The 14,779-nt window shown below is 38.6% G+C and overlaps 1 protein-coding gene across 1 annotated transcript in view; it reads right to left on the bottom strand.

Moving 5' to 3' along the window:
• Positions 1-14,779, bottom strand: part of glra3 (glycine receptor, alpha 3) — a 56,913-nt gene that overhangs the window by 16,540 nt on the left and 25,594 nt on the right. Inside the window, exons 3-5 of the mRNA XM_067584442.1 lie at positions 12,760-12,827; positions 4,133-4,356; positions 2,942-3,024 (exon numbers count right to left, since the gene is read on the bottom strand). Of these exons, the coding sequence (XP_067440543.1) occupies positions 2,942-3,024; positions 4,133-4,356; positions 12,760-12,827 (375 nt within the window). The remainder of the gene's footprint in view (positions 1-2,941; positions 3,025-4,132; positions 4,357-12,759; positions 12,828-14,779) is intronic.

Genomic DNA, 14,779 nt, shown 5'->3' on the forward strand with positions numbered 1-14,779 from the left:
GGAAGAAACAACTAAGCCACACACTAAGTGAAAGCAACATAAAATGCATGCAGCCAGTGCACTGTAGGGCGTTTTGATAAAAGCAGAAACCAGCTGGTACATGCTGGTACAAGCCTACAGCCATACACAAAAGATTTAGTTCATCTTGCCTCTTAAGCTTCGGCTAAAAGTGTGTGAAAAATGTATGTATAACTGTTAAAAAAAAAAAACACTAAATAAGAAAAAAAAGGAGACCATGCCCCCAGCCTTCCACACAAGCATCTGTGCTTGGCTCTGGTTGTTTTTAAATCTACAATCACCGCTGGTGGTAACAATGTCTCCGCCTGTCAACTCAGAGCAATTACAACCTCTGCTGTTCACACCAACTGCATCAACTCAAAAACAAATTTACATTTCAGCTGCTTCAGTCTAGCAAACAAAAAAAAACATCATATCATATCATAATCCAATTAAATAACCTGAGCAGGGACAATCTGTAAATCCCATCACCCTTCTTTACCCTTAATCCATTAAAACACAATGCATAAATAAAAGCATCATTGTTGCATGAATGCCACATTAAAATGAAACCTATATGAACAACAAATCCATACGTAATTTAGACCAAACATCTATCTGTAATGGGTAATATGAAATTAAATTGGAGATGGAGCTGGATCAAACATGAATCATGTCATGACTGGAATCATTTCCTCTCATCCTCTCTCTCTCTCTGTCTGTATGTGCGTGTCTTTATGTTTCCTGCATTACATCAGAGAGAGCAGCAACAGAGCAATAAAAATAATCTCTTACATATAAACATAAAAAAAGCAAGTTGATCTATGTATGGTAATGCCTCTGGCTAGTGGGCTAGAGCAGAATAAAACTACCAATGAAGACAAATAATCTGTCCAAGTGTTCTCTGTTCCCTGGGGGCAGGCTGTGCTTCTGATTGGACAAAGGATGTATTAGTCATCATACCCATATCGACATTATTAAACACGACATTGAATTTCTTTAAAAAGATACATGTCTGCTTAAATACTGTGGGGAAGTCGAGGGGTGAACTATGGTGGGTCAGGTAGATAGAGATACCACCTATCCAGCTGCCCTGTACTATTCAGTCGAGCTGCGCCAACCAGAGCAAATCGCATGCTGTCAAATTGTACAGCTGTGCTGTGGAGTCAGGTTGCGGTACCATTCAGATGGATTGCACGTGCCACGGATAGGTGTTGAGGGAGTAACCGGAAGTAACCTCTTACTGAAGGCCAACAGATGAATATCAGCTAAAATAAAGAAAATTCTTGTGAGTTTCATTCACCACAAACATAAAAAGACATGAATATCTCATATTTTGGCTTAAGTTTTCAGCGAAGTTAGTCATGAACTGAACTGCTTCTTCACTTCCCGCGGAGTCAACCAGTAGAAATACGGACAGCACCATTCTGCCATTGTCATTTGTCATCTGTGTCGCCCTAGACCAGCTGGATCGGTGGTGTCTAGTTTGGTTAAGCTTTTGAATTGTTTGGCCTTCTACTGCGAACGGGGTATTTGAAATACATGGCAAAATAAACAGAAGGATTGCATGGAAAACTATTCATAATATGGTATCTGTAATTGTTTGCATATCTTTATACACATTTATAGTTCACTGGGAACCAAGGTACCTGAGTTTATACAACGTACACTTCAAATTCATTTTATTCTTTGCAGCATCCAGTTCCTATCTACACATTTTTGCTCCTTGTATGTATCCAAGCAGCATGCATTCAGTGCCGTGCACAGTTAATGTCCCCATGGGTATACGGACCCCAGCAGCCACATCACTGAGGTATGGAATATACATGCGGCACGAAGACGAGAAGCCAATGCAATTATGATGAATAATAAACTGGAGCAGGAGGAGGCAGGAGTGGTGGAATGAGGGCTGAGCAATGTTGACTTATTAATCGACAATATGTGTCTGACATTGTTGATTTGTGGGACACTGATATGAGTAACTTTTTTTCCTCAAAATTATTCATGAGAGCTGTAAAAGTGGTAAAATATGATGAATAATAAATCAGAATAAGCGGAGACAATAGTGATGCAGAAAAAATCTAGTGACAGAAGCATGCAGTTGAATGTGATACCGACGTTAAACAGACTACCTTGCTCAGGTGTCAAAGGTTGAAGACTGTTTATATCATCTGGAACTAAGCTGATGTGATGTAGTGGAGTCTTGACAGATGGGTAGACTGTTTCTTTTTGTTTTGACAAATTTGAATGATCTGCCTTGGTGTGTTCACTTCATATTTGTAGTTGTGCATCCAATTAGCTAGCTACTGGTGTCATAACTATGCTCTTCCATTTCATACCCTTCATGAAGCTTGTGAGTTAAGGAACAAGAGTGCAAGTGAAGAGACTTTTAAAAACCAGACTTTGAGTTAACTGCGTTAAGTCCTAGACTTGGTGCCAGTTTACAGGGACTCTTATGTTGCCTGAGAGGAGGCACTGCCTTAAAGGCTAAAGTCACAGAACAAAAGTCTCTTGTGCACAGATTACATGACAGATTGTACATGGATGCCTGCAGCCTTTACTGATCTGTGGCTGTTAATGGTAAATGGTAACTCTACCTGCTCAGAGGTGGGTATATGTTGTTTACCAGCATATATGCACCACAACACTCCTTGTGCAAATTACGATAAGCAAATGCAAAAAAAAAACAAAAACGTTGTAACAGGTATCTAGTGTAATTGAAACAATACGTATAAGGAAAATATTTTCCCTAATTTCCAGCCATAGCAGATCGCTTTAGTTAGCTGCAGTTCTGTGGCAATACAAACAGTATCAGTTCATTATGGTTGTATTATATAGGTGTAAAATCTGTGCAAAGATATTAATATGCAAATATGCATAAAAAGTTTTGGCACAGTAACGTCACAACACTGTGTGTGAATGTGTGAGTTTATACTGTACTTACAGCTCTCCAGCTGCATGATACATGTCTGAACATCCATAGGGAAGTTTTTTAGATCCATGGGACATGACAGAGTTAATGTTAGTCTGAAAGTAAAAAGAGAGAGAGGAGAGAACAAGTGAGAAATGAGCCAAAGACAGTGACATGGTTTAAAGTCATCCATAAATGTTGTACATATGTACAGTATAAAAGTACTTTCATCTGTGCTTATTTTATATTAATGCAGCACTTGGTGGGATATCGTCAAAGTTCCAAAACAGAAGCACAACCTCTCTGCAATATCTAATACAGCTATAGAGAAACACTTTCAGCATTTAATGTTAGAAAACCAAAGAGTTGTGAGTATAAACAGTACATTTAGGGGTAAATAAGACATTTGAACACATTATTGGGCATTTTCAGAAGAATCTCGTGTCAGGGCTTGATACAGACACAGAAAAAAGAACATTTTAGATTTTGGCCACAAAAATTCTAAACCAAATTTTAAATGAAATTCTTACTATATTACAAATAAGTATAGTCTTCGAATTTGTCTACTCTGCATTATTTTGGGTTGTACTGTTCATTGTGCATTTTGTTGGGAGTAAACACGCTGTTGATGCATTCACTGTAAATAAAAATGAATAATATCGCTAGATAAAATAAATAAAAAAATCATTGCATACAATGCTGTGTTTGAACAAAATACAAATACATTCTTTATTCTTCAGCAAGCTCCCCATGAAAAGATAAATCCTAATGGTGCACCATCATACATAACTGAGGTTGATGTATTCACAGCACAAATTATGTATTCCTCCAAATCTCATCTTCTTTCCACTTATTTTCAGCTGTACTGTAGGTCCGCTGTATGCCTCTAGCCATGAAAATGCTAAAAGTGCATCACCATGTGTGCACATTATGCACTGCTCCTTGATTCGTGAATAAATGGCCCAATATTTTCAGTTTGGTCAAATTCAAGAGAAAAAAAGTTAAAAAGAGACTTTATCAGAGGTTAAAGTCGTGTCACTACCCTTTTTGTGACAACAAATGCCAAATGCGAAACAATCTTGTCCTATCATTGGACTGCATTCACTCACTTATGACTGACCACATTTGTGTCACAAAGGAGTGTTCTTTGTCCTTTTCGTGAAACACTATTTCACTGCCAACCCTGTGACTCACCAGCTAAATAGTGTCCTCCCTCAAACGTACCTTATAGAGTACAAAACGTTCCCATTCTTAAATATCCTCAGCAGTTTGTTGTCCGTTGTGACCTCATGAAAGTGGGCTCCCTTCTCATTGGCAAAGAACAGATCTGGTTTCCATATAGAGTCTAACATAGAGGGGTCCAAATCCAAAGAGTCATCTGGGTATTCAGCATAGGCGAGTCTGGGATCATTCCACTGCTGACGGAGGAAGATGTTCACCCGGTAGTCCTACAGACACAAAACATAACATGAATATATCAGACACAGGTATTTGTGGGAACGCTTTTATGAAACTTGAAAAAAGTGGTTGATTCATAACAATAAATTTGTATAATGAGACAAGTTTGGCTCAGTCCAAGTGTCATGTAAGATTCTCTAAATGTGGGTGACAACTGTCAAAAAGTGTATAAAATAGATTTGAATGACAGTGATGTGCACAGTTGGAAATGACATGGTTAGTCTAAGTAAATGTTTGAAGCTTACTGCATGTACAGACGGGTGACAAATTAAAGGAAAAACTGGTCCAGGTCTGAATGTTTGACCCCTACAGTGAGGGGATCTGGTGACTCTGTTATGCTGTGGAGGGCATTTTGCTGGCATGGTTTGGGTCCACTTGTCCCCTTAGAGGAAGGGTCACTGCAAATCAATACAAAGTTGTCCTGAGTGATCACCTTTATCCATCTGTATATGTAATGCTTAATTTTGAAATTTTCCTACTGCACTAACAGGATGAACAATTTCCAGGAACAGCTTACCACAGGGTGAATATAAATAAAGCTATGTTCTTCATTTCATGCAATTTCTGGAATCTTAATTCCCATAATTAGTCATCCATGCTGCTCAGTGTGTAATATTTTCATCCTGATTGCAACCTGCTCAAGGTGGGCACTAATGAGGCAGAGGCATGCAAATTATTTAGAGAGCTGTGTATCAGCTGTTCGGGACCTGGTGATTTAGGCCTGCAAACATGTCAGCAGTGGTGGGATCATATTGTATATGAGTACACATGTTCCAACTGGATTCTCAGTTTCTGTATGCACAGACACAACACCACATTTGTAGGCAGCTGCAGCCTCGACATTATCATCAGTATACATGGTGCACAGACACATGGAGGCATGGACCCTATCAAGTAGCTCATAGTACCCCGTTTGTCATGGGGTCATGCCCCCAAGCAATTGTTTATTTCCCCTGGGTAAGCAAACCATAATTTAGTCCAGATTGTCCCTAAGGTGTCTGATGGTTCACCTTGTCTCAAGTGAAACAGTTAAGGGCTAACCAAGAATTAATGATGATATTTATGGAAAGTTACAGAAAACTGACAATAAAACTGAACTCCTAGTAAAAGCATCACATCATTTCCTTCCACAGTGACTTGCCTACTCCTCTTTCTGATTTAAATACTATTAAACAAACCAACTGGGGTCATATTGAGTATTAAGGCATTTGATGACAACACCACATTTGACATATCATATAAGGACATCTAACTGTCCCACCAGCTGCTTGAACCTGTTTATTGTAATGATACTTATCTATGTGGGAATTAAAAACAATAAGAGGAGATAAGCCTGGCTTAGGTGGGGGACGGGGATTTCTTTGCATAACTCGGGAATGGTATTATGCATGGTTCAATGTTCCTCTTTGTGGAGCAGGAAAAGCTTTGGTGAAAATTTAGGCCATTTTAAAAAAATTATTTCAGTTGTCCATGTGAATAAAAGCAGCATACGCATCTGGGGTGAACACAAGGTGTCTCAGACTTGTCCCTAGATAGTGAACCGAGTGTCCTGATGCCAGTATCACTCCATTGCACTGGAAGTTTAGCTCCCTAGAAAATTCCCAGAATGCACTATAAAAAGCAGTGAGCATCTCTGCTCACTATGCTCACTGACTGGAAGTGACATCACTACTCTTCCACTTCATTACACTTCCAGCAGAGCCTTTTCAGAGTCATCGCACGATGGACACAGATGCGACTAATGAAATTAAACACGACTAAGTTTGATTTAGGTGTGACAGTAATTCTAACTATTACCGATGCTTTTGGCCTACATGAGCCAAACATGCAATCCCTATTTAATGAGCTGTGTCTTCTCTGCTCTTATGATGCAACAAGAGTCCCCTTGAAAAGCACTGTAGAGCAAATGACCAAACTGAATTTACAAATGTAAATTTACTTTACTCTCTATTCTTTATTTTTACCTTTTACACTATAGGTTGTCTAAACCCTTTGTAGATATGTTGTTGTTGTGATGTCATTATCATGTAGGAGATTCATCAGTGTCTCAGTGATCACTGATGCAGAAACCTAATCAGAGCCGGAAATACAATTCACTGTACAGTGATTCACTGCTGCCTGAGGTTATCATGAATTTCCATACCTACAGACGTGATCTTTGTTGACAGGTATTGGCCTACATTCCAGTTATTCAGTTATCACTTATGGTCTGGTTGTCTATCGATAACCGCTGTGTCGGAACACCCAGCATATCCAAGTATATCTAGAGGTAGAACATGAAAGGTAAAGGGACTTGCAGTTTGGTTTTGAAGACACTCCAGTATTCATTCAAGTAAAAGGGGAGTGAGTGAAGCATGGACGTTGATAGTATGTACAGACCAGAATGAACAAAACTGACCCAAGCTCCTGTGTGTTTTTGTTTCTGTTGAGAGGCTTATTGTGCTGAGAAAATGTCCATTACCACCATCATTATGAAATGGTCGGATAATACTAGTAATTACACATGAAAAAAAAACCATATAAATACATTTTCTATCTTAAAGCTGAGCCTTGAATGTCTTTGTCCTTATCAGTTTATGTAGCTTAAAGCTGCACTAATCCCTATCAATGGATCAAATGACCAGTGTGTAATGTGTATGATGTCACTTATAGTGACAAACCCAACTCTGGAGTTCCCCTCAGCTCTACAGAGCTTTTTAGTCTCTTGAGCTCATTGTTTTGGTTTTATGACACACAAACTCTGCTCTCATTGATTCAGTTTCCAGCTGCAACAGCTCTTAATAGCAGAAATCTCTAAACAGCCACTGTGCACGAGCTGTCCTGCACCAAACAGACAGACAGACAGACAGAGAGACAGACAGACAGACAAAGTTAGAGACTAGCTGGTGAGGTAAAGTGGAGCATTTAGCACTTAAAGAATGAAAGAAAAAGATATGTTTTTCAGTGGTCAGTGGAGACTGAAGAAGTCATAAAAGCAGAGATAAATACTGGACTTATGTTTCTGAATGAATTTGTAAATAGGAATTTTTTTACTGACAGTTTTGCCATTAAGGCAAAGTTGTTAGCAATATTAACATGGTCTCTTACTGTAAATGTTGTGTTTATAACTTGTTGGCCCCCCAAGATCCATGAATGCTCTAGCACAACCAACAAGCAGGTGCGCTGCTAACAACAAAACAGCTAAATTGCAGCAGGTTTTAACTTGAAATGGTTTTCTGTGAGGACAACCTTTGGTTATCATTTCTCCCTGTGTCAGATAAACTCAACACTGCTCGCACACAGATAGAGAATGGATTAAGAGGGATGGAGAGATTGAGTGAACAAATGAAAAAAGAGTCTAACAGTAGTAAATCTGTTTAACATAGATAGCGTGTACAGACCAGAGTGAACCAACCTGGCTCTAAGCCCTGTGTGTGTGTCTGTGTGTCTATGTGTGTATGTGTGTGCATACTGCATGTGTGGCACCGGGCTTTCAAAATGAACTCTAAATCTCTCCTCCTCTCTGTTTTTCTCTTCTCCTTCAGTGACGTAGTGGTAAAACAAAGCAGGGAAAACTGTGTCACAAAATGATCAGCATTATAAATGCTTATATTAAAATTAAAATGTTCTTTGAGTAAATGTGATCTTTATTTAAAGCTAATGTGTTTAAGACCACTACCTTGCATTCACCATAAATGTACATTTTGATAATGTATAGGTAGTTAAGCTCTGAAAACAAGAGGGATTAAAGTGAATTTAAGTGATTAACCTTCACTATATCGCAAGATCTACTCACACAATGTTGTTTTTTCATAATAACACTTCAAACGCATTTCACAGAAATTCAGGAATCTATCTCTTTCATTCATTGTTTCATCAGGTGTTGAGGAAGAGTACCTTCATAACAACTGGGCTCTTTGTGTTCAGCAGGTGTATTAGTTTTGGCAACATGCAGTCTTTAGGGATATAACTGTTTTCACTGTTTGGCTTAATTTTAAGTAAAAAAATTGCTGTCATTTCCCTGCAAGTGTGTGTGTGTGTGTGTGTGTGTGTGTGTGTGTGTGTGTGTGTGTGTGTGCACGTGCAGCCTAGAAAGTAATTGTTGCAATTTGAGCACATCCTTCTCAAACACTGGCATAAGAAAAAGTATGAAGTAGGAAGCCATATTAAGTAGCAGTGGGATGGAAATCAATAAGTAACAGCCACCTGGAGGCAAGTGGGTGTAAAACCCACACCCTAGAATGACAACAATGTTTTTCTGAGGCAGTTTAATCAACAAATAAACAAAAAAATATGAAAAGCTTACAGTCTTCCTCCACATTACAGCAGGTAGTTCACTGCAGCCACAAACTTCCCAATGACATTATTATCATTATTCATGGTGACAGAAACAATTCAAACTATATAACATAAGAAGGCTATTTTTGACACCAGTTATCAGTCCATCCATCCATTCACTATCTCTACTCTAGTTGTCTTAATATCTGTGTCAGCTGACGTTCTATCCGGCTACAATTAAATTTCCTGTCATGGCAGTAAAACATATTTCAGTGTGTTGGTGATGTGTTGAGGTTACGTCAGTGGGCTCTCTTGTTTGAAAAGAGGAGTGGGTAGATGAAAAGACAGATGGTGAGAAGAGAGAAAGGTTTTAATCCTAATGTGACATATGGCCCCTGTATATATCTCTCTGTGCTTCTCTCACTCCACCACTCTCACTATAAACTGTGCATTACAACCTCTGCCTTTGCATTGACCCCTCACTCATACTCACTGTTTATGACCGTTTTTAGTCCCCTTATTGGCCGACATGAGGTTGAGATCCTGCTCTTAGTTTACAAATCACTCAGTGGATTAGGACCTTCAGCACATGTCTGATATGTAAGTCTTGTAAGGTATGACCCTTCTACATCCTTCTCAAACACTGGCCTGTTAGCTGTTCCCCGGGCAAGAACAAGTTCACTTCAGTTTAGAGCTTTTTGCAGCAAGGTAGCATCAATACACAAACACATGAAACATAAACACAATAAATCACAATAAAACAATTGAATACATTAAATGTGCTGCTACTATACACACAATTCAGAATAAAGGAACATCAGAATGACGAAACATCAAGATGAATAAAGAGGAAAAAAGTGCTAAGCTGTGTGAGGAATCAAGAGGCAGTTTATAATGTATAGAATGTACAGCACATATTACACATGGGATGAATGAAAACTTGAACCTGTTGAGAGAGTGTATGGTCTGGACTTGATATGATGGATTTAGCTTTTTGTCTGACTTGCCTCTTATAAATGTCTGATAGCCGCTGCCTTGACAATGTTTCCCAGTTGATTCCTGTTTCATACGCTTAAATTCCCATACCAACAGATCAGTCAGAAGATAAGGACTGATTCCATCATAAATCTGTTAAATAACACCATCATTATGTCAACATTAAAAACAAGAACTGTGCAGAAGCAGCATTACATATGGAGCAGCCACAAGAGAGAATACTGCAACTACCTGTCAACTAGGTGCTCAAGTGATGATAGATGTTGACATTATTCGGTCTGGACCAAATAGGTGGACCTTCCCTTCCCTGGAGCCATGCCACTAGCATAGCTTAACATACTTATAACTACAGACATCCTCAAATAAAAGCTAAAACAAAAACGGAAAATGTATCTTGAAAACTGACTAAAACTGTGTGAAATTGAAATCCAAATTCAAAAATTTAAGAAAGCAGTAATGTAGTACAGACAGACTTTAAAACAGAAATCACACAGGGAGGAACAGGATAGTACAGACAGACTTGAAAACAGAAATCACACAGGGAGGAACAGGACACGTTCACAAACCCAGCTCAGTGTTGTGCACAACACACACACACACACACACACAAACACACATGCACACATGCACACGCACACAGTCATGAAAAGTTCATTTGGCTCCAATAAATAATACAAATCAAATGAAAGCAATATTGTACATCCTGAAATTTCTCATGACAGTTCTTGCGTGGCAGGCAAACACATACACACACACATACACACAACTCAGAACAACTCCCAGCGGTGCAGAAACCACTTAGACCTTGTCGCTTCAATCATCCATCCATCTTTAGAGAAGGCTTGACTGATCACAATCAGTTCTGCTCTGCTAATTATGCAAGAGACACAGTGCGGCAGAAAGTGAAGTGGTGTTGGAGTGTAGTGAAGCATCGCAAACATGTTCAATCATTACTGACTTACAGACACACAGGAATATATAGGTTTATTTATCTTTCGATCAGAGGTGTCAATGAGTTTTAGTTATAATATGAGTATTAGAAGACTAATACCTGTTGCAACCCCTAAAGGCCACATATTACAAATTTGGCCTAATGAGCAGTTGATAAAATTACCAGATCTTAAAGATCTCTTCCTCTTGAGTGCATGAATATGTTTAACAAGTCAGTTAAATTCTGCATCTGGACATCCTGGATTGAACCACAGCTGATTTTCTCAATCTTTGAGGTGTATTCTGTTTTTCCACACATACTGAAATTTCCATTTCTTGTTTGTTCTGTCATTTGTGCCTGGCCAGGGGAATCTGCAGCTCTGCAGCTCTGCAGCTCTCCTAAATCCTAGAGGAGATGGAGTGACTTTCACAGGTTAAGAAAGTTGATAAATTGCTTTCACCCCTGTGCCTGAAAGTTGGACTAAATGTGCATCACTGTGAGAATTTTGCGACAGTTAAGACATTTTTCATAATTTTGGCTTATTGTAAACATCAGGGCAAATTTACCATGAAACCCATAAGATTCCTGATCCTGTTGTATGAACAAAGCAGCTTGTGTGCCGCCTCAGCTGACTTCATGTCACTTTAAAGTATTTGCTGTCAGAGTCACTAAATGTCTTCACTGCACATCTGCTATTCCTGTCTGCTTGTCTGTCTCTTCTGATTTCTGTCTGTGTCTGCCTGCCTGTCTCTGTCATTATCTCTATTTGTCAGGGTGTCTTCCTGCCTGGTCACAGTTTGAAGCTTTTCTTTCCCCCTCTTGCAAATGATTTGCCCTTCAGGTAGGTGCTAATAATGAGTGGCCCTGAACATATCCAGGACAAAGAAATCCCTGTTAATTGGTCAATAATAATACTAATCAGTCTAATACTACCTCAGTAATACTAACTAACTAAATCATACCACCTGTTTGTTTTAAAAGATCACTATGGATTTACTAGATACTCTTCAGTTGTCCCACCAGTCAATGTGTTGTCTTAATAAGAGAGAAGTGCTCTAGCTGATGGAACCTTTTACTACTTTACCTTGAACTGTTGCCTTGAGTGTTTTTTTGAACTTGGCTCTGCCCACCTCACTCCCTTTTTAATCTTGGTATGATGTGAAAGCTCTGAAACTGTATTCAATAATTTACAGCAGATCTTGAGGTTTGATAATGACTGACAGACTAATACTTTGCCTTTACTATCTGCACGTGACATCACTCTCACAGCTTTTGATGTTCTTTTTTTAATCTGTTTTTTACATGGTTTTGAAAACCCAAATAAAGCAAAGGTGAGCACTGAGTTTCTCAATGCAGAACAATTTAAAATGTTAAAATATAATTGATTAAAGTGTGAACTTGGCTTCTACAGTACCTAAGATTAAATTAGACTAGATTAGTCCTGTCCACATTTCCACTGCTTTTGTATAGAAATGATACCGTAAATAGGGCTATTTAAAAGAAAGCAGTATAATGTGTCAGGAGGTTATGTGAATTTTAAAATATAAGTGAATCTGCATTTATATATAAAATGAATGAGAAGAATCTACACCCTACACACTAATAAAAGGAGCAGTGATCAAAAACTTAAATCTCCATTGCTGCCCTTAATGCCTCAAAGGTCCACAATTTGATTTAATGATGTCTGACCGGACTAAAGCATGACAGCAGCCTTTCTGTGCACTGAGCATAACGCAGAATATTCAGCCCTTTACAAAACTCTCAAGATTTATTTATTTAACTGAGCATCCTGTCAAGCACAAATGTATCTAGTTTGTCTATTTAAGTTTGTCTGAATCAATCTGCAAAATGTGGAAAGCCTTTCAATTTTCATAAGCAGGAAGAGTAGCGCTTCTTACTTACTTACTTGCTTAATGCACATAACATTGCCATGTTCAGTGCCTCATCAATGAAAAATTCATTTTGGGATCAGAAATGTGTTACATGCAGCATAAGTAAAGATCAACAATCAAAGATGCTGGAACCACTCCACGCAGAATAAAAGCACAGCAAGTGGATTCCTGTACATGACTATGCATATTTGAATATTTATTATGAATGCTTTTTGATAAAACAAGGTTTATGCAAAGCTTTTGTATAAACTGTCTTTATGCTAATTCAAGCATTATGCTAATTTACTGTAATTTCATGCAGTATCTTTATTACATACCATGGTGGTTTCAGCAATGGAGCCAAAGCTGTTGATGAAAATGTTACAGGAAACATTGACTGCAGGACCTGCAGAGGGAGAGGCAGAATGATTAGATATTTGTAATGTAAATAATATAATATAGCTTACAAAAAAGTTGCAAGAGTATATCAGACTTGTTTCTTTGAAGTTGTTTTGCAGTGAACTTTCGGCCCTTCAGCAGATGATAATTGCTTCGCACTGCCTTAGAGGATGCACTGCACAGTTTCCAAGTGCTGGACAATTACAAATGCATCCAGTGTGTATGCCTTCAGTCTTTAATCTTATATCTTAAAAAATGGCACAAGGCTCTGGCAAAATAACAGATTCTAAGTGTAGCCAGCCAAATCAGAGTCAAGGAGGTTCCCTGAAGAGGCATAAATGAATGGTCTCTGGATGTTTTTTCTTGAAGCAAAGCTCATTTTTCTCTTCATACTCAAATTATATTTTTAAAGATGTTGAATAGTTAACAATAAACTACAGGCAAAAATAATCAAAATACATTCACCTAGCACTTTATTACCAATACCTGAGCTGTTGTATTGGATTGCATTAGATTGCACAGGAGTTCCTAATAAAGTGTTCAGTGAGTCTATGTTTCCTTGCAACTACAGTAGTTGACAAGCACTTCTAGTAGGATATTTTGATTTCTAAAAACAGGGATTTTCTGACACCAAGATAGGATGTTCATATATGCAAACACTTAATCAGGAAATTCCAAAAACTCAATCAAAACTGGGATACTAATGTCCATGTAAATGCACTCAATAATGAATATGTACAGGATGCCTAGCAAGAACTATGACTATTGACTTTACTAGAATCAGTGCAAGAACTGTCTTTATATGTATTGGATTGAGGAGAAAGTAGGGCTTCTCCATCTGTCTGAGGTGGGAGAGACAACAGCAGGTGGCAGAGGCTGCAGGTATTTGGTAATCAGTAATCACAACTGTTTAGCTCTCCTGCTGTGAGGCTGGAACTGAGCGCCTGTTGACTGCATTCTAACAACTTCTTTTGAGTAGAGTTTTTTTTTCGTTTAGTGGTGTGGCCAGTGCTTTAGTTGTGTTTATTGAGTTTTTTGTATGATTGTGGTCTTGAATTAAACCACCAGTGTGCATTATCACTGTCATGGCTGGATTGAGAGTTTCATCTATGACAACACAGTTTGCAGCAGGTGATATTTGTGTTACAAATGTTTTTCACTGTCGGGTATCACCCTTGAACTACATAACCTATAAGACCTTATACACATAAATCAAATCATCCAATCACGTTTATTTATAAAGTACATTTAAAAACAACTAGAGTTGACCAAAGTGCTGTACAATACAATAACATAACATAACATGGTAACAGCAAAAAAAGCAGTAGAGACAACATAACAATACTGTCCCGTAAGCATACAAAAATAAATAAGTAAAGGAACAGTTGGAAAACATAGAAGAGTAAAAGGGAAGCATAAAACCTTAAGGACACTTAAAGGTCTGAGAAAACATGTGGGTCTTAAGTTTGGCCTTAAAAATGTCTACAGAGGGGGAACATGTAATCGAAAATGGTGAACTGTTTCAAAGCTTTGGGGCGGCTACTGAAAACGCATGATTGATTGCCCTTGCCCCTTAGCCTCAGTCGAGGGACAGCCAGGAGCAGCTGGTGTGAGGATCTGAGAGATCTAGGGTTGGAAAGGGGGCAGAGGAGTTCAGAGATGTACTGGGGCGCCAGGCTGTGTAAAGCTTTAAAAACAAATAATAGAACCTTAAACTCAGTCCTATACTTGACCAGTAGCCAATGCGGGGACACTAGTACAGGTGTGATGCTGTCTCCCTTCCTGGTACCAGTTAGTAATCTAGCAGCATCATTCTGCACCAGCTGCAAGTGAGACAAGGATGACTGGCTAATACCCAATTAAATAGCATTGCAGCAATCCAGCCGAGAGGAAATTAAAGCATTTGTGACAATCTTCAGGTCGCTAAATGAGAGGAATAGTTTGAGTATGCCAATATTT

This window comes from Thunnus thynnus, chromosome 3 (assembly GCF_963924715.1).
Source record: "Thunnus thynnus chromosome 3, fThuThy2.1, whole genome shotgun sequence".
Classification (NCBI taxonomy): Eukaryota; Metazoa; Chordata; class Actinopteri; order Scombriformes; family Scombridae; genus Thunnus; species Thunnus thynnus.